Source organism: Syngnathus leptorhynchus, chromosome 10 (assembly GCF_054491065.1).
Source record: "Syngnathus leptorhynchus isolate UIUO chromosome 10, UIUO_Slep, whole genome shotgun sequence".
Taxonomy (NCBI): Eukaryota; Metazoa; Chordata; class Actinopteri; order Syngnathiformes; family Syngnathidae; genus Syngnathus; species Syngnathus leptorhynchus.
This window is the reverse complement of record NC_141204.1, coordinates 4,194,119-4,218,485: the sequence shown is the minus strand read 5'-3', so window position 1 is coordinate 4,218,485 and position 24,367 is coordinate 4,194,119. Positions and strand designations below refer to the sequence as shown.

The 24,367-nt window shown below is 43.2% G+C and overlaps 2 protein-coding genes across 5 annotated transcripts in view; both read left to right on the top strand.

The window, feature by feature from the left end:
• LOC147050021 (calcium/calmodulin-dependent protein kinase type II subunit gamma-like) overlaps positions 1–24,055 on the top strand; it is a 38,964-nt gene extending 14,909 nt beyond the window's left edge. Inside the window, exons 2-22 of one of the 3 annotated variants that reach the window (XM_085922836.1) lie at positions 6,569–6,678; positions 9,283–9,410; positions 10,460–10,554; positions 13,231–13,290; positions 13,493–13,547; positions 13,626–13,691; positions 14,090–14,162; positions 14,869–14,971; positions 15,046–15,129; positions 15,196–15,290; positions 15,450–15,572; positions 16,102–16,185; positions 16,256–16,298; positions 16,901–16,960; positions 18,745–18,785; positions 19,730–19,774; positions 20,242–20,287; positions 21,057–21,132; positions 21,273–21,367; positions 21,528–21,772; positions 21,916–24,055. In XM_085922836.1, coding sequence (XP_085778962.1) covers positions 6,569–6,678; positions 9,283–9,410; positions 10,460–10,554; positions 13,231–13,290; positions 13,493–13,547; positions 13,626–13,691; positions 14,090–14,162; positions 14,869–14,971; positions 15,046–15,129; positions 15,196–15,290; positions 15,450–15,572; positions 16,102–16,185; positions 16,256–16,298; positions 16,901–16,960; positions 18,745–18,785; positions 19,730–19,774; positions 20,242–20,287; positions 21,057–21,132; positions 21,273–21,367; positions 21,528–21,760 — 1,715 coding nt within the window. In that variant the 3' untranslated portion in view covers positions 21,761–21,772; positions 21,916–24,055. Of the gene's footprint in view, positions 1–6,568; positions 6,679–9,282; positions 9,411–10,459; positions 10,555–13,230; positions 13,291–13,492; positions 13,548–13,625; positions 13,692–14,089; positions 14,163–14,868; positions 14,972–15,045; positions 15,130–15,195; positions 15,291–15,449; positions 15,573–16,101; positions 16,186–16,255; positions 16,299–16,900; positions 16,961–18,744; positions 18,786–19,729; positions 19,775–20,241; positions 20,297–21,056; positions 21,133–21,272; positions 21,368–21,527; positions 21,773–21,915 lie in introns of all 3 variants that reach the window. The other 2 variants (XM_085922835.1, XM_085922834.1) reach the window with 2 other exon arrangements.
• Positions 1,193–6,588, top strand: LOC147050022 (arylsulfatase I). 2 transcript variants are annotated; one of them, XM_085922832.1, is made up of 4 exons: positions 3,228–3,880; positions 4,295–4,627; positions 4,687–5,725; positions 6,066–6,588. In XM_085922832.1, the coding sequence occupies exons 1-4, from the start codon at positions 3,636–3,638 to the stop codon at positions 6,156–6,158; spliced, it is 1,710 nt and encodes a 569-aa protein (XP_085778958.1). In that variant the 5' UTR covers positions 3,228–3,635; the 3' UTR covers positions 6,159–6,588. The 2 variants fall into 2 exon arrangements, with proteins under 2 accessions (XP_085778959.1, XP_085778958.1); XM_085922833.1 differs by having other exon boundaries at positions 1,193–3,880; positions 4,687–6,162.
• Positions 24,056–24,367: the final 312 nt, after the last annotated feature.

Below are 24,367 nucleotides of genomic sequence, written 5' to 3'. Positions count from 1 at the left end.
CACCAGGGGGGCTGTATAAAACTGATATACTGATACACAATACATGGAAATAGTCACAATTCCTTAGTAAGCCAGTGTAATTTTTTTTGCAGAGGATAAAGAATATACGCCTGTGGGGATCGTCATATTGATCATTATCGTTTTTAATTGATTACTTATCAGCCACTGGATTTAAAGAAACTGGCGGAAATCTGATTTGATTTGTGTGCATATGTGTGTGCGTGAGTACATTTTGGACGTGAATGTATGTTTTGAATTGCCGTTTGTTGGAACATGGCCGCAGGCTTTAAGTCAGGCGTGTCAAGCTCATTTTTGTCACGGGCCGCATGTACTCAGTTAGCCTCCGTGATCCGTATCAATTATATACAGGATGTCTTATATAATGTTATTAGATACAGAATAGGGTACACAACAAACTGATGGATAACTAGCTTTGAAATCATACACGAGTAAAAACTGTTCAAATATTTTCGAAAGATGCATGGCGCTAAAAATTGTTAGCAATACCTGTAGTTTTTAAAAGTGAAGGAAATGTTAGAATTGATACATGCACAATTTGTCTTTGTAATTATACCAGTCAGAACGCAACCAGGTTAAACGCTACATTGTTTCACATTATAAAGGAAACAAAAAAAACCTCATTGAATTAACATGCCAACTGACTACTTGAGAACGCTGCGGTTCGGTTTGAAGATAATTAAATCCTACCAACAATAACATTCATTGCATAGTTGACAAAGGTGTTGGCATCCCTACCAGGAAGCAGACATTTCACAATATTTCTTTGAAGTTCTTTTGAAGATTACAGAAGAACTCACTTCAAAGTTACAATTCAGAGAAAAAAAGGCAGAATATTCTCAGAATTCAGATTGGGAATTCTCACTTTAAAGTCAGAATTCCGACTTTAAAGTCAGAATTCCCACTTTCTGACTTTAAAGTCAGAATTCTGACTTTATTCTCAGATTTCTGACTTTAAAGTCAGAAAGTGGGAATTCTGACTTTAAAGTCAGAATTCTCACTTAAAATCAGAATTCTGACTTTATTCTCAGAATTCTGACTTTCTGACACACTCTGGCAGTTCCACTCCAATCTGTGTATTTTGAGTGTCTTTTCATTTTTGATTTTTAAGTTTGACCGATAAAAGCTTGTAAAATATCGATTTTTATCAAGTGTTGACTAAATTCGACAAATGACATTTCAAAGTTGAATTTGCGCTAGTATTTTTCTTCCAGTTAGCTGGTGATGCTAAAATATGCTAAAGGGAGAAGCAGCAAGAAAGGATACAAAAGGTCCTGAAGGTTTAGCATCACTCCATCATGTGCCAGGTATTCTCTATGCGCGTACGCTTCCTCATCCATCTCCTCCCAGATCAGCCTGACAGTCCATTAGGACCACACGTCGCCCTCATCCATTCACAGCGACAGCCCGACTTATCTCCAAACGGGAACCGGGAAGCGGATAGACGCCGTGCGCCTTTCGCTGTGACGGCGAGGGTCCCGCTGACGGGCTGTTCGGTGAGGAGGTCAGCGGTCAGACCCTTTGAGATCACTTTTAATGCGGCCTATCCCCTTTTCCTTGTTAAATTTGATCAAATTCAGATCACGCTTTTGGGATTAGTGTTGTAACGCTGACATTTACACTCCAACGCTAAGGCCACTTTGAAGAAGAGATTCCGTTTGGTGATGGCTCACGTAGCGACAACGCGCCGGTGATATTCGCATAAAAAGCGTCCGGCAGCCTTTCTGTCAGGTCCGCGAAACGTCAACTTACTTTGCGGCTCCAACGAGAGAGTTTAAAAGTGTGTGGGAGGAAGAGGAGAGCAAGCTGCCTGAGCCAAAAATCACTATAACCCGCCTACGATATGCCGGTGTTTGTTGTGTGTGTGTGTTGTATGCGTGTGTGTAGGTGCGTGTCTGTGTTTAGTTTCACTTCATTTCACCATTGCCTATTTTTTACTCTTGGAATTTTCCTTTTTTTCCCCCCTTAAATACACAAATTCAAAGGCAGAATTTCAATACCAAAATATACAAATCCTCAAACGGTAGACGAGCCTTTGGTAAAACCTTCTAGAAGAGCTTAATGAGGTATGAATCTGCAGAATTTCACATCGTGCCAAGTGTGAGCTGACTCATTTAAGATGAATTTTAATCATTGTTTAATTCCGAACATGGGCTTATCCCAGCTAGGACGGTGTGGACAATTTTACTACTACATTATTTTTACTTCCACTCTAAAAATATTTTTCTTCAACTGAGTTGAACAATTTAGAAGTCATCATTAATGCTAGAAAAAGTTTTGGATTGCTTTGTCTTTGTCTCCTTTTTTTATGTCACAAAACCTGACATTTGGACAGGGGTGTGTACACTTTTCTTTTTTTTCTCTTTCAAATTCCGAACATGTTACTCAGCAGACACGCTAAGCTGCTTTGTTTTTTTTGGGATTGTCTAGTTTCTTTATTCACTACAATGTGATTCACATGACGCATAAAGAGACGCAAGTGACACTGACACACACACACACACACACACACACACACACACACACACACACACACACACACACACACGTACACATCATCGAGCCGTGCTTACCTATGTAGACATCCGAGTGGCCGCTCATGAGCTTTGCGTGCTTGTTTGTATCGTCACAGCAACATGGACGCCACGTGAGGCTGGTTCCCGCCTCCCGGGACGTGGCCCACCTCCTCAGAATAGCTTCCTTAGCGGTCAAACCGGCTCTTCTTTTTCCTCCCTCCTTCTTTCCTTCCTTCTTGGTGTTTTTTTTTTTACGTCGGCGCAGGAACACGGCACGGCGCCCGTATCCACGCTCCTCTTTGTCTGCCTTCTCGTTTTTCTTCTTCTTTGCGTGTCCTTCCCCGCAGGATAGTCCACTTCAGCATCATCAGCATCCCAGCAGCATCCTCCTCCTCATCCTCCTCATCGTTCATACCGTCGTGTTGAGCACTGGCGCCCCCCAGCGGTAATCGTCTGGTGGTGCCGTCTTGCAGGTCACTTAAAGCGTTTTATATGAAATATCAAATATGAAAATGTAAAATATAAACAACTCAGGGATTATTAGTCAATTTCATAGTATTTAGTTTTTTTATTCAAATGCAACAAGCAATCCTCATGTTTAACATATCAAAATTCTAATTTCTTGAAAAATCTATAAAAAAAACAAAATCTAAAACATTTTATTATGAATTTGTTATGAGTCATTGTTTTGTGTATGCAGAAAACAATGAAAACATATTTGTTTTAGATAAAAAGATTTTTTTTTTTTTTTTTAAGGAAAACACCTCCAATGTGATTTCCTCACTGCAACAACACTGATGTTATCCGACGTTGTAACACCGAGGGGATGAATTTTCAAGTGTCCAGGTTCTTATATGACTCTGTGGTCATATAGTACTCCGTTGTGCGGGGATGCGTGTACACACCAAAGTTGACCTCGATTTCCAGTCAAGGTGCGAGGCGCCCAAAAGCTCAGTGGAATGTAATAAGCTCCTGCAAAGGTGTGTCTTTCCATACGCAACCAACAGTCCTTAACCTTTCCCAGCATTTCACCCTCCACCCTGCACAACATCTCTGGCTACTTCTACAATAGGCTTCCCCCCGGATTTTCTGTTTTTGGAGATGAAGGGAAGTGTCTGTTATGCGTTTCTCCTGGCGATCTGGTTCCCGGGGTACCGGGCCGATCCCCCGGCGCCGCATCTGATTTTTATCATGGCGGATGATCAGGGTTACGGCGACGTCGGCTACCACGGCTCGGACATCCGAACGCCCGTCTTGGATGGGTTGGCGGCGGAGGGAGTCAAACTGGAAAATTATTACGTTCAACCCATCTGCTCGCCCTCTCGGAGTCAACTCATGACAGGACGGTCAGTAACTTTAATTTTTTTTTTATTTTTTATATACAACAACTCCATATTCTGCGCTTGCTCGACTTGTCATTTCAAATTCATTATTGACACTTTTGGTTCAAAATTACTGTCAAGCTAAACTGAATAAATAGAAGTACACATTATTTAAAGAATGCACGTAAACAGCTAGCTTAATGCAAATTGCTAAATGCCATAGTCCAGCTATCAAAACTAGCATCTATCTAGTCTTATAACCCTGTGAACATTTCTATTTGTATAATTGGGGTATTTACTTCTAGACGTCAAAGTCTATCATGCTAGTAAACTTTGTATTCGTGTTTAAACTCTCAAATTGTTGTATGTCAAAGCACTGATGACCATTCTGTAAAATTATTTCCTAAACTCATCACTTTTTTTTTTTTTTCTTGTCAGCTACCAAATTCACACGGGCTTGCAGCATTCAATCATCCGTCCACGTCAACCCCTCTGCCTCCCCCCGGACGTCCCCACCCTGCCCGAGCGTCTGTCGGAGGCGGGTTACGCCACGCACATGGTGGGGAAATGGCACCTGGGCTTCTGCAGGCCCGGCTGCTCGCCCACGGCACGAGGCTTTCGCAGCTTCCTGGGCACGCTCACTGGTAGCGGAGACCATTTCTCCTATCAGAGCTGCGATAATGCCGAAGCTTGTGGATTTGACCTGCATGATGGAGACGCGCCGGCGTGGGACATGGCGGGAAATTACTCCACTCTGCTTTATATTGACAGGTGAGAGTTGCAGTTCTTGGAAATCTTCATGACCTAACACGACCCCTCCTTCCCAACAGAGTGAAGCAGATCCTGAGGAGTCACAATTCGAGCACGCCCCTCTTCCTCTACCTTTCCTTGCAAGCCGCCCACACACCCCTGCAGGCACCTGAACACTTCCTGGACTTGTACCCGTCCCAGACCAATCGCGTCCGTCGTCACTACGCGGCCATGCTAAGCTGCTTGGACCACGGCGTGGGACAAGTGGTCGACCAGCTAAAAGCGAGCGGTCTTTATGAAAACTCCGTTGTGATCTACTCGTCCGATAACGGAGGGCAGCCTCTGTCCGGAGGAAGCAACTGGCCACTTCGGGGCGGCAAAGGGACATACTGGGAAGGCGGCATCCGGGCGGTGGGATTTGTCCACAGTCCCCTGTTGAAGGTCAAGGGAGTGGTCAGCAAGGCGCTCATTCACGTCTCGGATTGGTACCCGACGTTGTTGTCACTAGCTGGTGCCCCGCAGTCCCACCGAGGATTGGACGGTCACGACCTTTGGGGCGCCATCAGCGAGGGGCTCCCCTCACCTCGCACGGAAATCCTCTTCAACATCGACCCGGTCTCCAGGAAACCCGGGGAGCCCTACGACAAGGCTTTGGTGCTCAACGGCGTCGGGATCTGGGACACGGCGGTGAGGGCGGCCATCCGCGCCGGGGATTGGAAGCTACTGACCGGAAACGTGGGGGACGGCGACTGGACGCCACCGCGGGCCAACACTGACGGTCCGGAGCGCTGGCAGGGCCTGGAGAAGCGGCGCAACGAGGTGGGCAAGTCGGTATGGCTGTTCAACATCTCCTCCGACCCTTACGAGAGGTGCGACATGGCCCGAGCTCGGCCGGAGATCGTCAAGCATCTCCTGAACCGGCTGGCGGAGTACAACCGCACCGCAGTGTTGCCGAGAAACCCACCCGACGACCCCATGGCGGACCCCGAGCTGCACGGCGGGGTGTGGGGACCCTGGCTGGGACTGGAGGGACAAGATGGAGATGAGGCTGGCAGGAAAAGCAGGGCCACAAGAGTCAAGCAATGCAAGTTGTGCAAATTAAAAGCACTCTTTAAAAAGGTGAGGTCGCGTCTGCAGAAGAACGCCGTGTTCTTCTGAGGACATCCTGTTCTGCTACACCCAAAGACATTGCGGGGGGGGGGGACCTTAAAAGGTCCAAACAAAATGTAGTATTCTGTCATCATATGTCAAACACTCTATTTGGGACTTATGATATACGTACAGTGCTTAACAAAATAAACCGCACCCAACTAATTCCCTCAGGAAAACGTTTTCATCATCAGTTAGCGTGTTAGCGGCCAGCACGTGATACAGCTACCGTAGAAAATGCCTCTCGTCTATCTTGTTCATGAATATTCAGCTATCCTCATTTGCCGATTTTGGTCAACTCCCCCGTCAGCCACCCACCATCAGTCCCTCAGCTACCCTCTCTGCAGCTACCCTCCGTTTCTTCGTCCTACTCATTTTTTGTCTTGCGCAAGGATCTTCATAATCAAGGTTTGTAACGTATGTCATATCAGCATGTGCAAACAGCGCAATAAATTGACTGTAAATGACTTTTCTATATCTTTCTTTTACCCCCTCACTCATTAGATTTGAAATGCCAGCTTTAGGGTGGTACAAATTGTATAGATTATGTATATACTATGTTTGTAAACCCGTATTTTAAATACTACGTTGACCAGTTTATTTGGCATACCTAAAGGGTCAATGTAGCCTCGAGAGTGCCCCCTGCTGGACATTTAAAAAGTCATTATTTTTTCCCAACGTTAACAGGCTGTTGACTGAAAAGCCATAACATTTAAAGCCCAGCATATTTTCCAGTACATAGAAAAAAAACTGCTTACTCTTATGATTCTTACTAACTGACTAACCAAAGCTTGTTAACTGCCTCTTTCAAAGGACAAAAAAAAAGAAGACATTGCTGGCTGAGACTTTTGAGTCGGATGCCCACACGAACCTTTTCCAGTCTGCTTCGGATGGCCTGTGGAAATAAAGCACCGTCACATGCTGTAAATCACCAAGGAGGTGTCACACAAATGCATGCCTACACACACACACACACACATTCACACACACGCGCGGGCGGGGAACACAATGCATTCAGTACGTGGGAGGAAGCTTTCGTATTCATTATTGACTGATGCTCATTTAAACTTAACTGTGGCTTCTTCTTGTGATGCTCATTTTGTCAAGCTAGCCACATTCGAGCCAATGAGAACTATAGTTGGGTTACTATTATTTTTTTTCCTCGTCATTTCCTTGTTAGAGTAGTATGGCTGCAATATAATCTGAGTTTTTTTTTTTTTTTTTTTTTTACAGAAAGTATAATTTTCCCCAGATTGCAAACATCCATCGAATCTATTGATATTTCATGAAAGATGAGAAATAACATTAATTTATGATAACATGCACTAACACCCAAACTACTTTGCGAGTCTTCTATCAATCTCTGAATGACACTTTCTGGGATGGTGGCCCAGCGTTGCCCTGATGAATAACAAAAAGTGCTGATCCACGATGTATTTATTTTACATAAATGAACAACTTTTGGGTTCAAAACATTCATTTTCTGTCGTTGTCTATGGGACATTTTTTTTTTTGCCACAGAGATGACAATTAATTTTAATTATTAATTTAAAAATGAATATTAACGGGGAAACAAAATCACTATTCATGCTCATTTTCACACTGCCAAGATACACAACGGAATGACACAAAATAGTTTGAGGGTTTATTATGGCTGTCGTTAGCTCAGAGCAATTTTGTTTCTACTATCTCGACCCTCTCATGTAGCTTCACATCAAACGTAGCAAAATCTTTTGCGCTGTCAGCGATCAGTGAAAGGAAAAAGCGAGAGTGTCCCTATGGCAAGCAGCCGCCAGGCGAGCTGCAAACATTTTTGCTGAATGACTCATTCTGGACTCGGCAACACTGCTCTTACTGTGTCATCGCAGCCGTGAAGTTTAGCCCAAAGAGAAGCGCCCCGCGTTATTAATCAACAATAGTGGACTGCAGACTTGAACTGAGATGAACGATTTGACAAAATAGACGATAGGGTTTCCCGATTGTCAAATAACCTTCCCTCAAAAAACAAAAACGCAAGCGATGGGGGAAGAACATTCTTATCAGCAACCTTACTGACTCACTCGGCTGTCTTTCCCATCTGGAGTCACATGACTTAGAATTTCTGTGTGCTTTTTTTTTTTTTCCTCCTCCTCCCAATGCTTTACTGCATGTGTACACATGCGTGTAGTCGACTGACTTGCGAATGACCTCATCCCGCCCTGCAGACAGATCATCCATATCCAGAATTTTAGTAATGGAGGCGTACGGAAGAAGTGATTATTTCATCCCGGTTTATGGCGCGTATAAATCATTACAATAACACAATGAAATTCCACTATTGAAGAAGTGAAAATGAAATATACTGAAAATATTCTTCATTGGAAAGAATCTCCAGGAGAAAAAAATTCCACAGACATGCTCTCACAATTCCCTCCCTTCGAGCCTTCTTGCGTTAAAGTTGTGTTACAGGTATGGGAGAGTCTGTTCTGGAAACTCAGAGTAGAGCGTTTCGATATGACCACCAGCCAAAGCTCCTCCATTGACACATATATTTTTTTTCTTTCGTAATGGTGTGAAGAGTAAGGCCTAAAAAGAGGCAGATGGGTACAAGTGGTCGTAGGCCCGGCTTGTTAAGCGCGTCACAGCCTTCGGGGTGACACTAATGCGCTGTGACACTACAGCGACCGGGCGTTTCTCGTATACCCGAGCCGAGACATAAATTAGCACGACTTTGTCATTATGGGGTTATTGCCTCATTTCGGAGTGTTACGAGCTAGTCCCAACGCTAATGTACTCTACTACTCAGCAGTGTACTCTCAAGACGGTCCCCAATTTTTTTCTTCTCACCATCATGATTTTTACGCTTCTATTTACCAAAAATGTTTCGTTCATAAATATGTCCTTTTAAGGCGCTTATGGTATTGAAATATTTTAGATGAGAACAAATTGAAAATATTCATTATTCATGGGGTCTTGTTTTGGTGTCAGTGCAGCAAAACATTAAAATATTGCTGCATTCATCTCAGATCGTTCAAATGAAATCTCTGGCTTTAATAGCTGATCTCTGGTCAGATTAGTGTGTTTTAATAGGACTGTAGCAAGGCTCAAACTGACCCTAAGGCTGCTGTTCATTTTAAACCGTTGGATTACACTACTACGGCCATAGACGAGCTCCGTTAGAGAGGTCTTACTCTCACTACCATTTGCTTTCTCCAAGCAGAGATCCTGGTGAAGATGGGATGAGGCTCTCAAGTCCTAAATAGAGATGCTGGTGAAGACAGGATGAGACTCTCAAGTTCTATCTATCCAATTGTTTTGTGACAAACTAAATTTAAAACAAAGAGTATTTTAAATAAGCAAACATTTTGACGTAGTAGTGCCCCTGCTATCTTAATGCTAACCCGTAAACATTCAACTCGTATCTCAAGGCATTACCGCCGTGCGACAGAGAGCCTCTTCGCCCTCATAGAGGATCTTGGTTAGGCTCCAGCTCCTCGCCCCTCCCCTCCCTGCGCGAAGCTCAAGCCTTCTCTGTGGTGTCTCTCCAGCCTTCCCACCTAGCAGCTTCCCGTCCATCCAGCCTGCACGATCCCCCCCTTCTCCCCTGCAACATGGCTACGGTGGTCACCTCGACCCGCTTCACGGATGAATACCAGCTCTACGAGGAACTCGGGAAGTAAGATACCCCCCCTTCCTTCTCCTCTTTCTTGCTTCATTTCTTCCTCTCGCTCTCTATCTCTTTCTCTGCTCTGTGCACCATCTTGTTCAACGCGCGCGTGTCTTGTTGATTGCTGCCTGCTTTTTAATCCCCTATCGTGGCGTTTATAGGTGCATTGCGCCATGTTTGGATTCTCCAACAGATGCCGAACTTGGTTGTGAATCCCTCCCTCCCTCCCTCCCTCCCTCCCTCCCTCCCTCCCCCCCCCACTAGGGTGCACAACCTGCATGGTGGTGGCATCCTTCCTCCCGCATACAAAGACACACACACACGCACCGTGCTGTTTTTGTGCAGTCTTCTTTGACATTTTGCATGCAGGACTGCGAGTTTTTGGCATTGCACAACCCCGCTGTTGCACCCCCGTCGTGTGTGTGTGATGACACAAACACGATGAAGCTGCAAAGCTGCTCTCCCTAATCTCTCCGCACCCCCATTAGCGGCGGCGGCGGCTGCGGCGTGCCTTTAAATGCAAGCAGGCCAATGTACTGTAAACGGCTACTTGTTGTCAAGCACTGGGGAAAATTGTTCTCCTGTTGACAGCCAGCGTGCTAATGAAAGCAGTGAATGAAACCAACAAGTCGTTCAGTGACGCCTCTAGTTGACTCCCAGAATCTTTTTTTTTTTTTACCCACTATGGGAAATGATGTTTAGCCAGTTCATCAGTTCTAGGGTCAAACTGCCTTCCAGCCTCCAATCATAAACTGTCCAGATGATGTTCTCAATGGCCATACGAGTGTGTGAAATAGGTTCTTCACAAACATGTGTAAAACGTTGGCCGCTAATTTGTAAAAAAAAAAGAATTTCAAATAGTTCATCTTAATATTCATCTCCCTGTGTCATTTCCCGTTCTCCGCTGACGCTCGTATGTGGTGCAGTTGTCGCCCAAAAAAAAGCAAAACCAACATGCCGCGGGAATCTGTTTATAAGTGTGAGCGATTCCCTTCTGTGTATGTTAGACATGCTGTGCTCGTTATATGACACTCGCATTGTTTACGTGCCGCCTCCAGGGGCGCCTTCTCGGTGGTGAGGCGCTGCGTGAAGAAGTCCACGGGGCAGGAGTACGCCGCCAAAATCATCAACACCAAAAAGCTGTCGGCCAGAGGTGAGTCGCCTGTCGCTTTTCCTGGAAAACTGACGGCGCCTCTTTGCACTCAGCTCGCGTTCCTCGAGAGCTACGAGACACTTGGCTGAGTTACAAAAGGCTGAATTGAATTTTCATCCACATTTACTGGCAATTTCAAATCATATCTTGTTTTGTTTTTTATGTCTAAATAGATGGAAATCAAAACAGTTTTTTTTTTTTTTTTCTCTCCGATTCATCAATTAATCGATTCTATATCTGCGTGTTTATATGTGAGTAAGATTAGACTCAACTTATGATTGTGAAGCATCAGCAAGTCTGTCTTCACACAAACATTTACAGGAGTGTCCTCGCCGGTGTGCGTGCACACTTTTTATTACTTTCGTCCGAGAGCTGCAATAAATCATCTAAATAAAAACGCCTCTGTTAGCACTCGCTAACGTACTTACCCGGAAAGTCTGATTACTGCCACCATATGTCTCATGTGAGCTCGCACCACCCTATAAACAAACACACACACACAGGCTGATACCTTTAATATTGTTTTCATTTGTTTATTGTTTTATTAATATTGTATTGCGGATGCTCATATTCACAAACTGCGTAATCCACATGGCAATAACGCAATGCCAAGAGATTGCAAAAAGGAATTTTTCTGTGAAAGGGGTTGCATAATGTGCGAAAAGAACTAAACTAAAATAAGTTAAACAACAACAACAAAAAATGGCCGGCTAAAGCACTACGTTTGTTGCTGCGTCTTTATTGTGTGTTGAAATGTCTTGTCAAAGTCGCAAGTGAATTGACGTCGGCGGGGGAGGGAGCACGGCTCGTTTTTCAAAGACGCCGAATGTCGGCATCCGCATATCCATCCGTCCTGCCCACACATTTAAGAACGGCACCAAGGCAGAGGCGGAGGAAGAGGAGGCTTGATGGATAAACGAATGCGATGATGTCGTCCCATTAATCAATCGCGTTGGGCTAAGTGCCGTGTGTGTGTGTGTGTGTGTGTGTTGAGCTCTCCGGAGCCAACGCTGAGATGCGCCTGCATCAGAAAGCTGTAAAAGGATGTGCATCATGTGGGCGGGGTTGCCAAAACAACGCTAATGATGCAAAGTCGAAACTTTTTGCCGTGTTGCCATTAAAGCCCACGTAGGTTTTCACGACCAATAAGTTATCTTAAAGAACAACTTTCACAAAGTCACGCATCACTTTTATCATCCCTGTCCGGTTGTTCAAACATAGCTGATTTGGACCAATCACAAACCAGCAAATTGTTTTGTCGCAATACAGGAAGTCTGACTTTAACACAAAAACCAAGAAGATCTTATCAGGATTCGCTAGCGTATTTTTGAGTGAGTCATTCAAGTCCGCCAAGGCCTCCTGTCATTCCCCGGTGTAATAAAGCCGTCACGGTGAGCCAGCTTTGAAAAATAGCCTCTTTTTCGCAGGCCTCGGCACGTTTCTAAGAATACAAGCGGTCGAAACGGGCCAATTATAGCACAGACGGGAAGGTTGTGGAATGTCGCCTTTGATTGTTCTGCCCAAAACAAGATGGTCATCGGATGAAAAACACGCGGTGATGGCAGTCCTCTTGAAATAGAAGCCAGAGGAGATCAAAATGGGTTTGGAACGTGCTAGAATGTGATTGTGACCCTTTTTTTCCCCCCCACATTCACACCTGCAGTGGCAATTGTTACTGAATCGATTCATCGGCAACACACCGAAGATCAAATTGATTGCTCGGCAGACATTTTTTTTAAATTTAAGATTTTCTAAATCTTTTAATTCCAGGCTCACAAAAAGTAATACTTCCATGTTTCTCCATACACTTTAATGCAAATGAAATTATATCCGATTCTTCGATTAATCGGATATAAAATATTTGAGCGTGAGAGTCGTAGTACAAGTGTACATGAGGCGGATTTAGTAGTCATCAGGCATTTCCATGGGAAGACTTCATTTTTCCACCGCCTCTTGGTATTTTTCTGTGAAGGAAGGAAGTGTTCCCCACTTTTCCTGCCAATGTTTTTCCAGTCGCTCGGAACATTTGAACAAGCTCAACAAACCTCCCGTGACTCCTCCGGGTGACTTCCCCCCCCCTCGATATATTTTTTTTGCATATCTGATGCTTCAGATTTCAGGATTAAAGATGTTCATTGCTTCTCGGTTGATGTCAAATGACCAAAAAAAAAAGATGTTCCGGCCTATGAAAGCAGCCCATCTGTTCCAGGGACTACATTCTATCGCTAACTTTACGTATTCTCTCGACATCCTCGACAAAATGAACCATCATTCCAGTGTAAAACGATTCTGAACACACAAATGTGCCATTAACGGAACACGGGACAAACACGCTGGGTCATCCTCTCCTCGCCATTTGAATCATCAACAGACGATGATTATATTAAAGTCAAACCCACAAGACTAATTTCACTAAGTGCAAAAAGGCATTTGCTCGAGTGTGTGCAAACACAATAACCGGCCGTTGCTCCTTTGCATGTGCAAGCTCGACAAAAGCTTGAAAAGATTCCTCTATCGCTTAAGTGTCTTTTTGACATCCTGGCGCCTGCAAAAGGCCACAAAATGAACCAATTGGGACGTCTGTTGATTATTCTCGACGTATTGGGTTCATTTTTTTTTTTTGCATACGATTTTGTCACAGTTTATCCTAAACCTTTTGTCTTTCTCTAACTTCAGATCATCAGAAATTGGAGCGCGAGGCGAGAATCTGTCGTCTGCTCAAACATCCAAACATAGGTGAGTTGTTGGGGGGGGGTCTCTTGGCCCTCATGACCCCCCCCCCCCTAGAACTGCCACTGAATTATCACAAAAAATGAGTGAGTGACCAAAATACCTTTTTTTTTTTTTTTTTTTTTTTTTTTTTTTGGACAACCACCACTTTCTTCCTCATTTATTAATATTTCAAATAACTCTGCTTCCCATTTGTCGTCTTCACCAGTTCGACTTCACGACAGCATTTCAGAGGAGGGCTTCCATTACCTCGTCTTTGACCTGTAAGTACACACACGGCGATCCAATTTCTTTTTTTACATCTGCTTGTTCATCTTCGTACATACTATGCGTGTGCGTAGGGTCACCGGCGGGGAGCTGTTTGAGGATATCGTCGCCAGAGAGTATTACAGCGAAGCAGACGCCAGGTGCGTTCAGATTGATGTCCTCGTCTTACTAATGATTCCTTTGCATGTTTTTTTTTTTTTTTTGTTTCCTGGCACCGTGCGAGCATTCTCTAAATGCCATTTTATGAATAAGTTATGAAGAGCCGGAATCGTAGTTCGGGGCTTGTTGACGAGCGTTACCACCCGCTCGGAACGCACATATAAAATGAAAAGGTCGTGATGTCTTTGTCATTCAAAAAGGGAAAAATCTTCCCACGTGGAATTTAATGTTCTTTTTGTCATCTGTTCCAAAATTAAGATCTTAGTTATATAATTAAATTACCTTACATTATGTTCAACCAAGAAAAAAAACAAAACTGCTTGATCTGCTTTTGCGTATGAACTCTTCGAATGTCTCGATGTGTGTGTGTTTTGTGCAGCCACTGCATCAATCAGATCCTGGAGAGCGTGAGCCACATCCACCAGCATGACATCGTGCACCGGGATCTGAAGGTGAGACATGATCACATTATTCCTTCCCTCTCACTTCACCAGACGCTCTCCGAATTCCCTCGCTTGTTTTGTCCGCACCCCTCCTTCTACCCACCCTCCTCTCCCTCTCTTCTGGACGAGCATGACGACAGCGGGACAGATGCTATTTTTGGCGGCGAATGACATGATGTCGGGTGACGATTTCAAGCCCCAGCTCCCGCCCAAGCCAAATTATTCACCCGCGACCGCATTCTGACCTCATCATCTTTGTTGTGATGGTACTCATAACACAGTAAAGGATAGGAGACAAGCATCACTCCCTGATAAATTTCCAGTCAAACTCTTTCATGCAGAAATCCCACAAAACTGCTGCATCAGAGCTGCAACGCTAAAAATAGCGTGAAGTCGTCTGTGCCTTTCGCGCAGAACCCAGTGAAATTTTACACAGACGTTTGTGTTTGATTTGAAAAAAAAAAATCTCCTTCATGTAGAACTGCCAACATTAAGACACGTCATCTAGTCATACATTTATGAGGAAAAAGGCCATCTGGGTTGGGTTGCCATGGTAACCCTGAGGTGAGGTCACCCGGCTGCTGCAGTAGCAACTCGTGGCGTCGCCTCTTATTTATCCAGCTCTATTTTGTCGGCTCTATGCACCCGTTAGCAAGTCAGCATGTTCGACTGAGTTAATACTGACGTGTGTGTGTGTGTGTTGTGTCTCTTGCAGCCGGAAAATCTTCTCCTAGCCAGTAAGATGAAGGGAGCAGCGGTCAAGCTCGCCGACTTCGGCCTGGCCATCGAAGTACAGGGAGACCAGCAGGCCTGGTTTGGTAAGTCCAAAGTCAAGAATAATGGAAATAAATGTGATAGTGGAAAATGATTAAACAAACATTTTTGTGCGCAGGCTTTGCGGGGACTCCAGGGTATCTATCGCCAGAGGTGCTGAGGAAGGACCCGTACGGCAAGCCGGTGGACATATGGGCATGCGGTCAGTCTTCATGTTACCAATGTAACGTGAGCACAAAACTCATTTTCACACGTACGTGTGCGTCAGGTGTGATCCTGTACATCCTGCTGGTGGGCTACCCTCCTTTCTGGGATGAGGATCAGCACAAACTGTACCAGCAGATCAAAGCCGGAGCTTACGACGTCAGTATTTGTTTTTCTCTCACGCCAATTTCTCCAATGTCTTCCCATTTCCACCTGTTTCCACCAATCAGCAATTTTGGAAGTGTCAAATAATGGTAGTCATTGTTCGGATCATTTGAATATCGATGTGTGTAAATGTAAATATTGCTGTGGTTTCAGTTCCCATCGCCGGAGTGGGACACGGTGACTCCCGAGGCCAAAAATCTGATCAATCAAATGTTAACCATTAACCCTGCTAAAAGGATCACGGCCGACCAGGCCCTCAAACATCCCTGGGTCTGCGTAAGTTACATAATATTTCATTTTTCTTTGACGTCTTGGAATCCATCTGGTTTTTTTTTTCCCCCTACTACTTCCCGCCTAATGAAGTCATGCGCATACTTCATTTGAGGGAAAAAGTCTTACAAACTTACTTTCCATGACTTTAGAGAACATGAAACTTGCTCGTACTAATTCCCTGGAGATGTTCTTCCAGGGGACAGCGCTTAGGGCAAATCGTAATTGGTTACACAATTTTTTTATTTTTTTATTTTTTTTTAACCCCCCAAAAAAGAATTCTGATTATGTGGCGGCGGTTAATTCATTGATACAAAATTTCCAAACGCGCTTTATTAGAATAAGCTAAGAATTGCATTGAAATAGTTGAATCTTTTTTCACTTGTATTTGTTGAACTTCACCAAGGGTTATTTTGACCCACAGTGTAATAGGAAGTTTTGTGTTAATTAAGTAAGGTCGATTTTGGCAGACTTTATCTTCATAAATGTTGATACTTTGCATTATTTAAAAGCCTTTGCTACTCTTTTACTACAGCAACGCTCCACTGTGGCCTCCATGATGCACCGCCAAGAGACTGTAGAGTGTCTGCGCAAGTTCAACGCCAGAAGGAAACTGAAGGTAGATATTCACACACACTCACATTCCATAAATGAGACGATTTTTCGAACATTTAAGAATTGATTTACAGGGAGCCATTCTCACCACGATGCTCGTGTCCAGGAACTTCTCTGGTAAGTAAGAGTTGTATTATTATTTTTTTTGTAAACACTAAATCTGAAATTCCAAAGAGGACAAATGGACTCAGTCTTATTTATTTCTCAGTCTTGGTAGTCCACATTCAAACACACGTGTGGCATTTTAATACGTCCGTGTAAGTAAAGTCGCTCCCGTGGGCCGTTGCCAACTGTTTTCCATTAGTCGGCATTGATCCAGACCAAGTGACAAGTGCTGCCAAGACCCCCGCGTACATATGGAAAGCTTCAAAGCTGATAGAATCTCGGCTTTGTTTTGGATTTGTGTTCATGGAAGCCACCAAGAGTGAATTACATGCTTTGCTTTGGGTCTGCCTTCATCGAAACCGGATTAGGAGATGTTTAAAGCTATTAGGCGTCTCATTAGGTCACGCAGGACGTTTCTGCGAAAGATGGAGGAACCTTAAATTGAGAACCACATCCCGCTTTTCAGCTAGTGCCAGAAACTAACGTCGCAGTCGAAACGGTTTTGGTCAAATCACGCTACTTTTACAGACTTCAATCTGTAAACGAGGTTGCCGTCCCACACCCCCAACAGTGACCCCCCCCCCCATATTGAATCCCTCTCTGTCCCGCCGTAGTGGGACGGCAGCACACAAGTCCCGCCGCCACCACCAGCACCGCCGCCATGGCGCAAGAAGGTACAATTGATTTTTGCATCAGTCGGCATGCGGTCTGCGGTTTTGCCCCCCCAAAACAACCAACAGACCCCTCCCACTCTTGACTGGACTGCTTTTGATTGGTTGTCATTAGATTTGATAGAAGACAAAAAAAAAAAAGAACAAATCTCAGGTGTTAACCTTTCAGTGCTTGTGCATGTGTCAATGTTTGAATCTCTTGCCTACTCTTGACCATCCAATAAAAAATATTTTACATTATACAGTGAACCCTCACATAATAATAAAATTGCCTTCAAGCTGTTTAATGACACTTCTAGTTTATGTTTAATTTAAAAGCTGTGATTTAAACCACCATATAAATTTGCCTTTAAAACCGCTAGTTTAAAGCTAACACATAATTGGCAAATTGAATAGCATTTATTTGCCGATTCTATTAGTCTTTAAGGAACGGATATTTGAACCCAAAATTGTGTATCTCAAGTCATAAAGTAGCAAATAAGAAAGTATCATTGATATTGTTACAGGTTGCGACATAAGGTGTCTTTGCATTTAGAGTGCATTTTAGTCAAATCATTTCTAAGCTTCTTATTTTTGAGTGGAATATTGTAAGATGGTATTTTTTGCTAATTCCTGTGAATAGCGGGGGTTCACTGTAATCCAATTAAATACTAAATATTAGCTAGCATCTTTTCTCCATGATGCTCCCCATTCCTTGCCGCCTTTGCATCAGTTTGTAACCCCGATGCCCGGCCAGTGCCTGCCTTACGTGCCAGTGTGCATGCTACATGCTCCAATGAATGTCCCGTGATGACTGCCTGCTGGTTTGCATGTAGAGACAAACTATGCTATCAATACATTTTTATCCTTGACATTCAAAGTCCAAATAATATCAAAGGATAAGCAGGCGTTTCGAAACATACAACTTTTATGCGTGTACGATAACAAAGTACTTTTAAATGCTTTGATATTGCTCAAATTCAATTCCAAGCTTCGATTGTTGTCTTTTGAAGTGAATGCTGCATGTCGACAGCATGAAGCCCACAACGGTGCTAGCGTCTGCATTTTTTTTCAATGCTAACCTGAATAAATACGTCTGTCTTACTTTCTTCACGGCCACCCTTCCAACTCTTTAACACGGAAGGTAAGGGGATTGCGGAATAAGGCCTTGATTCGTTTTTTACGTCGTGTTTTCGGAAGATCGTTTTATTGGGGTTCCTATTTGTAGAATTTCCCCAGTGGCTGTTTTCGTTTTCAATTTCAGCCATGGGTCCTTGAGACTTTTTCCTGCGACCTATATTGACATGTCCACCGAATTTTGGGTCATTTTGGTCAAACATCTAATGCCAAGAGGGACATCTCAGCGAATTTTGGGGAACCCCTAAAGTATAATTCATACATTTTAAGACAGATCCTTTCCTGTGTCACAGTTCCTCTTCTATAGTATGCGTCATATTTTGTTAGCTTAATAGCATAGCATCATCGCTTAAATCGCTTATTGAATGTTTTCAGAGAACAAAACAACAGTTCAACAAACAAGAAAAGTCTGGTTTCCTTCATTTGTGGAGGACCATGACTGGATGACTGAGAAAATACACAGACGAAAAGTAATTTTTAAGAGCTAGGGTTAGAGATTTTGTCACAAATTGGCTAATTGGGCAAGTATGCTACTCGGCTAACCATTCTTTGCAATTAGCGTAACTTTGAGTGGTTTGACTGTATTTTATTCACTTTGTTAGGCAAATACTCTGTGAAAACGAAATTTGCGGTACCCTCTTGACTTAATTCTTGCCATTTCTGTGTTGCAGCTTGCAAAACCTTATTAAACAAAAAGTCGGACGGCGTGAAGGTACGTTTTTCCCCGAGCACCCTCCGTTTGGCCTTCATATACTTTGACTCTGTCTTCCTGTTTGATTCTCAGACTTTTAGGCTACTATTAGATTTCCCGTGTGCACAGATTTGACTCAATTTAACTGTTTATTGTTTTGGCTTATGCAAATTTGTGCTTTCTTTGTCGAGCTAGTGGTGGTTCGGGTTCGTGCATGCCATTTAAAAGCTACGTTATTTCAAAAGTTCAGGCTAAAATACACCAAACAAGGATTTCAAACATACAGGTGTAACTCAGAAGTTTTTACAAAAGAAAATATGTAGCACTCCAAGTACCACTATCGTGACCAACCAATTTTTGTCCGAGTGTTTTGATTCCCTTAACGGCTCACTTATTTATTTTTTTTACTGTCAGCTTTTCCTTCCCTTTCTGTGTGCAAAAATGTGGCTGCTTCTTTGTTTGGATTATGATTTTCTTGCTCATTTATTTTCCTCCTCCTCTTCATTGCTGTCTGTCAGAAAAGGAAGTCCAGCTCGAGTGTTTGTTTGATGGTGAGATGATGAGCTCGTGTCGCTCGCTCGCTCGCTCGCCCGCTCGCTCTCCGTTCTTCCGTTTGTCTGTCTGGCACCTTTTTTTAACGAGTTTTCCCGGGCAAAGACGCTTTTGAGCCGCGTGACACTTTTCCATTCCGTTTCATTCATGTTCCGCTCGCCGTCCTCCGTCCTTGCATTTCTTCATCGACACACGCAAACATGTTTCCGTGGTTCTTGTCTTTAAGTAAAGGAGAGGAGGAAATATGCAATAGCAGAAGGCGGCGCACACTCACTTCTAGCCAAGGAGCAAATTGTGTCTGTTGTCATGGAATACGTTGTTATTCCCTGGCGTCTTGCCCTTCATCCATCCATCCATCCATCCATCAGTCATTCATCCCTGCATGGTAAAGTGTGTCCTCCCTTCCCCCCCAGGAATCGCAGACCACTGTCGTGCACAACCCAGCTGACGGTATCAAGGTAAGATGCTCACAGTTAATTGGAAAAAAAAATCTAAGAATTAGAAAAATAAGTATTAAAAAAAAAAAAAAGAACTTGTGTAGTAAAATAAATATAAACAATTCAGACGCCATGATAAAAGTATTTAGTAAAATCAACAAATGAAATAAAAAAATAGTAGTGTAAAAAAAATCATCCAACTATTAATAATGAAATTTAATTATTTAAAAATAACAAATTTATCGCGAAAATCATACAAGTAGAGAAAATCACTGCATTTTTTACTAAAATATTTTAAAATCATATATGGAACAAGTAATAAATTGATTGGACACTGCCTTGGCTGGTTTGTGCTCCCGGGAGGTCGTCGTGTCTCCATCTGTCCATCCGTCAGGTTTGTCATGTATGTAGTGAGGTGTTTGTATTTTTTTTTGTTTTTTTGTTCAGTCGTTCTTATTCTCAAGCCTGTGGCGATGTTTTCCCGCCAGGGCTCGACGGAGAGCTGCAACAACGCTGAAGAGGAGGATATGAAAGGTAGGAAAGGTACTTGACCCACTTTGGCCTTCTCAGCATGCTGTTTTTCTCTCACCCTTGCGGAAAAATGACATTGCGAGCCAAAACAGCAGCACCTACAGGGGCCTGCCAACAGTCTCCCCCCCCCCCTAAAATGTGTTTATTCATTCAATTATTGGAATCTATACAGTAAGTCGATATAAATTGTGCTGTAAATGTCCCTAGCCAGACTTTGATCCAGCTAATCATAGGCTCCCCTAGGTGACCTGGCTATGTTAGCATAAGTGTGGTGTCCTGCCCGAGAGGCACATGGTGGCACTGACACGCAATCCTCTAATTAGTCTCAGGACCTCCAGAAAGGAGCTAATCTTCTTACAAGAAGAAGAGGAGGAAGCCTTTCCGACGCTTTTCCTCGCCCTTGATCCTTGGCCAGGCTGCTTGCTGTCTGTCAACTGCTTTGACCTGATGATGGTCATGATAATGATATTGGCTTTTTTCCCTTGTTGGTTGTGCTGAACATGAGCAATAGTGCATTTTAACTTTCTATAGCCATGTGAACTCATAACCTCTAACCCTAAATTATTAATTCCAGTACCCAGAACCTAACCCAAACCACTCTGTGATCTGTAAATTAGCTCCCGTCAATCTTTTTTTTAATACTTTGCAGTCCTGTGCTGCCACCTACTGGCACACTGTAATTATTGCAGACTTGTTTACTGTAACTTCCTGTTTGTGGTTTATTGTCTTTAACTTACTGCTTGTTTTCAAGGTCTTTGACTTCTCTTTTCAGGTCGTAAACAAGAGATCATCAAGATGACCGAGCAGTTGATTGAAGCCATCAACAATGGCGACTTTGAGGCTTACACGTATGTTATTTTTTTATTTTAGTTTTTCAATATTTGTTGTTTTTCTTGATCAAATTTACCAAAGTTTCCATGACACCGACTGACCTCTGAGAACTTCCATCAGATATTTTCACGTATTTGTTTTTGTTGTCATGTGGCAGGAGAATCTGTGATCCGGGCCTGACCTCTTTTGAGCCGGAAGCTCTGGGCAATCTGGTGGAGGGCATGGACTTCCACAAGTTCTACTTTGACAACCGTACGTTTGGCTTCCTCTGTCCTCGTTGATACCATCACAATTGATTGGAACATATTTGTAATTTGTTCATTTATGCCATAATAATAACCTTGGTAGCCATATTAGCTTCTAGCGTGCTGAGACTAAGCTAAGTGTCCATCCGCTTCTGACTTCCCATCAGTTTTGAGTAAGAACAGCAAGCCGGTGCACACCACCATCCTCAACCCTCACGTGCATCTGATGGGCGAAGACGCGGCGTGCGTCGCCTACATCCGCCTGACGCAGTACATGGACGGGCAAGGCCACCCCCGCTCATGCCAGTCGGAGGAGACGCGCGTGTGGCAGCGCCGCGACGCCAAGTGGCTCAACGTCCATTTCCACTGCTCGGGAGCTCCCGCCGCACCGTTGCAGTGAACTCCATGCGCGGTAAGGTCTGACTGTACCGATACTTATTTTTCTCAGGTACTCAATAACAACCACTATACTCAAATCTATTGTGTGTAAGTCCTCCTCGGCAGTAGTTGGCGCTATACTAGGGCAGTTTTACAACAACTCTTCTTCTTTCTCAGCTCGTCTTCAATCCGATTGGGGGAGCATCGTCTCTCGGCCGTGCTCGCAAGCATCCTGGCCTAGAACAAGAGGGTAACAACATACATCATGACAGTGACACAAATCGAACAATGACGAGGGAATAAAACAACAAAAACAACAATAACACACACCAAAAATTCGCTTGACTGAAGGAATAGGAGGCCCACCAACGGAGCGGTGCGGTTCTTCTGTTTGGATGGTGCATGTTTGCGGAGGGCGCACGCGTTCGATGCCGTCGCCCCGCCCCTGTCCACGCCGTCATCTTGTCTGCTTGCACGCACACACACACAGACACACACACACCTAAGGAGAATTGTGAGGCACTAACAAGAATTAAGCATAAAGGTCCAATTTGGACTCTGTTTCGTCACGTTACCTAAAGGGACCGCCATTCTTTTTTTTTTTTTTACTTTTATTAGTGTTTTTTATGTATTTTTAACATACTTTGGGGAATTCTTTTTAACGTGCGGATTCATATATATGCAAGTTGTACGTGCGTGTGTGTGCATGGGAAAGCGTTTGAGCGTTTATTTTCTACTCGACAGCCATTTTAAGGTCGTACTGGTGTGCGCTCTTTGTTTTCATTTCAGCGCACTAGTAGAAAGACTGTCCGAGTAAAAGAATCGTGCGCTGAATTGTCAAAGCGTGACCTCGTACGTGAAACTCGAGGCGGTCATCGGGTACATGTGATAAATGCTGACGGGATTTTCCATCCATACGTGTGTGTAAGCATGATTCCACATCCACTGGCCTGTACTGTTTCTCCGACTGTTGCTCCTCTTCCTCCCTCGTCTTAATCGTGATGATGATGATGTCAGCCCCCCCCCCCCACGTCTCGTGTTTATCGTCCATCTCGGCTTGCCGTAATTGTGTGTTTCGCTCCAACAAGCATGTTTGCGGACTGTCGGCTGAAACACGAGGCAAAAAAAAAAAAAATAATAATAAAGAAAAAAAAATCAAGGCATGATGGGAGGAAGAGTTCTAAGAGGAGCTTTTTTCTGCTGAAGGCAATCAACCGGCAAGTCCTTTCTTTGTTGTAAATGTTGTACTTGTTTCGTGTTTTGGATGTTTTTCAGAGTCACAACTGGGAAAAAAAAGGGTTTAAATGTATGAAACTGCTGCAAGCCTTTGCTACTGTCACACACATACAAAAGTCACATGAGCACATTGCTAGCCAACGTCATCCCTTTAAGAGGAAACGCATCATTACTTGCTCGATTATCACGACTGGAAATTTATGACACCATTAGGCACACACAATTTCATTTCAAAAATAGCTGGTCAGATTTTTTTTTAAGATGAGCATTATGTATTTATTTGTTATTTGCTTTTTTTTATCAAATTAGTTGATTTTTTTGTTCAGTTTTGCCCTACTTACACTTTGTAACATTGATTTATTTTTAATGTAATTATTTTCCATCACTAACATTGAAAATGTTTTCCCCCCCTCTCCCAATACGAACATTTTTGTTATTTTTATTTTATCAGGCCAATAATGTGCACTGCACTTGTCACTTTTTTTTTTTTTTAAGTTTTGCTTCGAGGCTGCCAATCCGTCAGCCTCGAAGCTTCCTTCTGTTTTCCTTTCCACCTGACAGACAAGACAGGGTATGAATCCACTTTTGAGTCTTAATGTTGTACATAGGTGTCACGTGACCAAACCAGAAGTGATTGCACCAACTACCTAAACTTTAAACACATTCATTCACTGTGTAGCTTTTTGCATCGTATGAATATTTACTGTTTGCAGAGGAAAAACACGTGTTATGGAGTTATTGTCAAAGCCACAGCAACCGTACAAAAATATATATGCAGTTTTACATGATGATGATGATGATGAATTATGCATGTGTTCTTTCTTGTCATTTTTCACCTTTTACTGGATGGACAATTGAGACTTACTCGTGTCACAGAGTAGAAAAAAAAAAGCCTCGTTAGCTTTATGGTGAGAGTGAGGTAAGAAAGAAAAAAAAATACAAAAGATTGAATGGATGGAGGGTTTGTTTTTTGCATGAGCGTAGAATTAAATCATGACAGTGGTACATTTACAAAGCTGTTTGTGTGGATTGTTCTTCATAGCTTGGTTATTACTGGAATATTGAAGTGTATTTAATTAAAAAACGCATTTTGAAAATTTGTGTTAAGACTTATTTTTGTTTTTAGTAAGCTTTGAAATCACAGTTGCAACTTCCAGTTTCGAGTTCTTTTATATAGGTAATCAGTCTGTTTCCGACGGGGCGGCAGTCCCGTTAGTGAACACAGGAGGGCGCCAAAGATCCAAACTACTGTATTTATTTTATTGCAATAATGTTGAAGGGTGCTGCATCAAAGCAATTTTTAATCTGTTTGATATTTATGTACCGTACTGTTACACGAATAGTCAAAAACTCAACTCTTATTATATTTGTGGTTGTTGAGTCCGATGCATCC

Coding starts and splice junctions, on each gene's coding strand:
- LOC147050022 (XM_085922832.1), top strand. CDS start 3,636: ATGAAGGGAAGTGTCTGTTATGCGTTTCTCCTGGCGATCTGGTTCCCG. Junction 4,628..4,686: donor ACTCTGCTTTATATTGACAG/GTGAGAGTTGCA, acceptor CCTTCCCAACAG/AGTGAAGCAGATCCTGAGGA. Junction 5,726..6,065: donor TAAAAGCACTCTTTAAAAAG/GTGAGGTCGCGT, acceptor CTCCCCCGTCAG/CCACCCACCATCAGTCCCTC.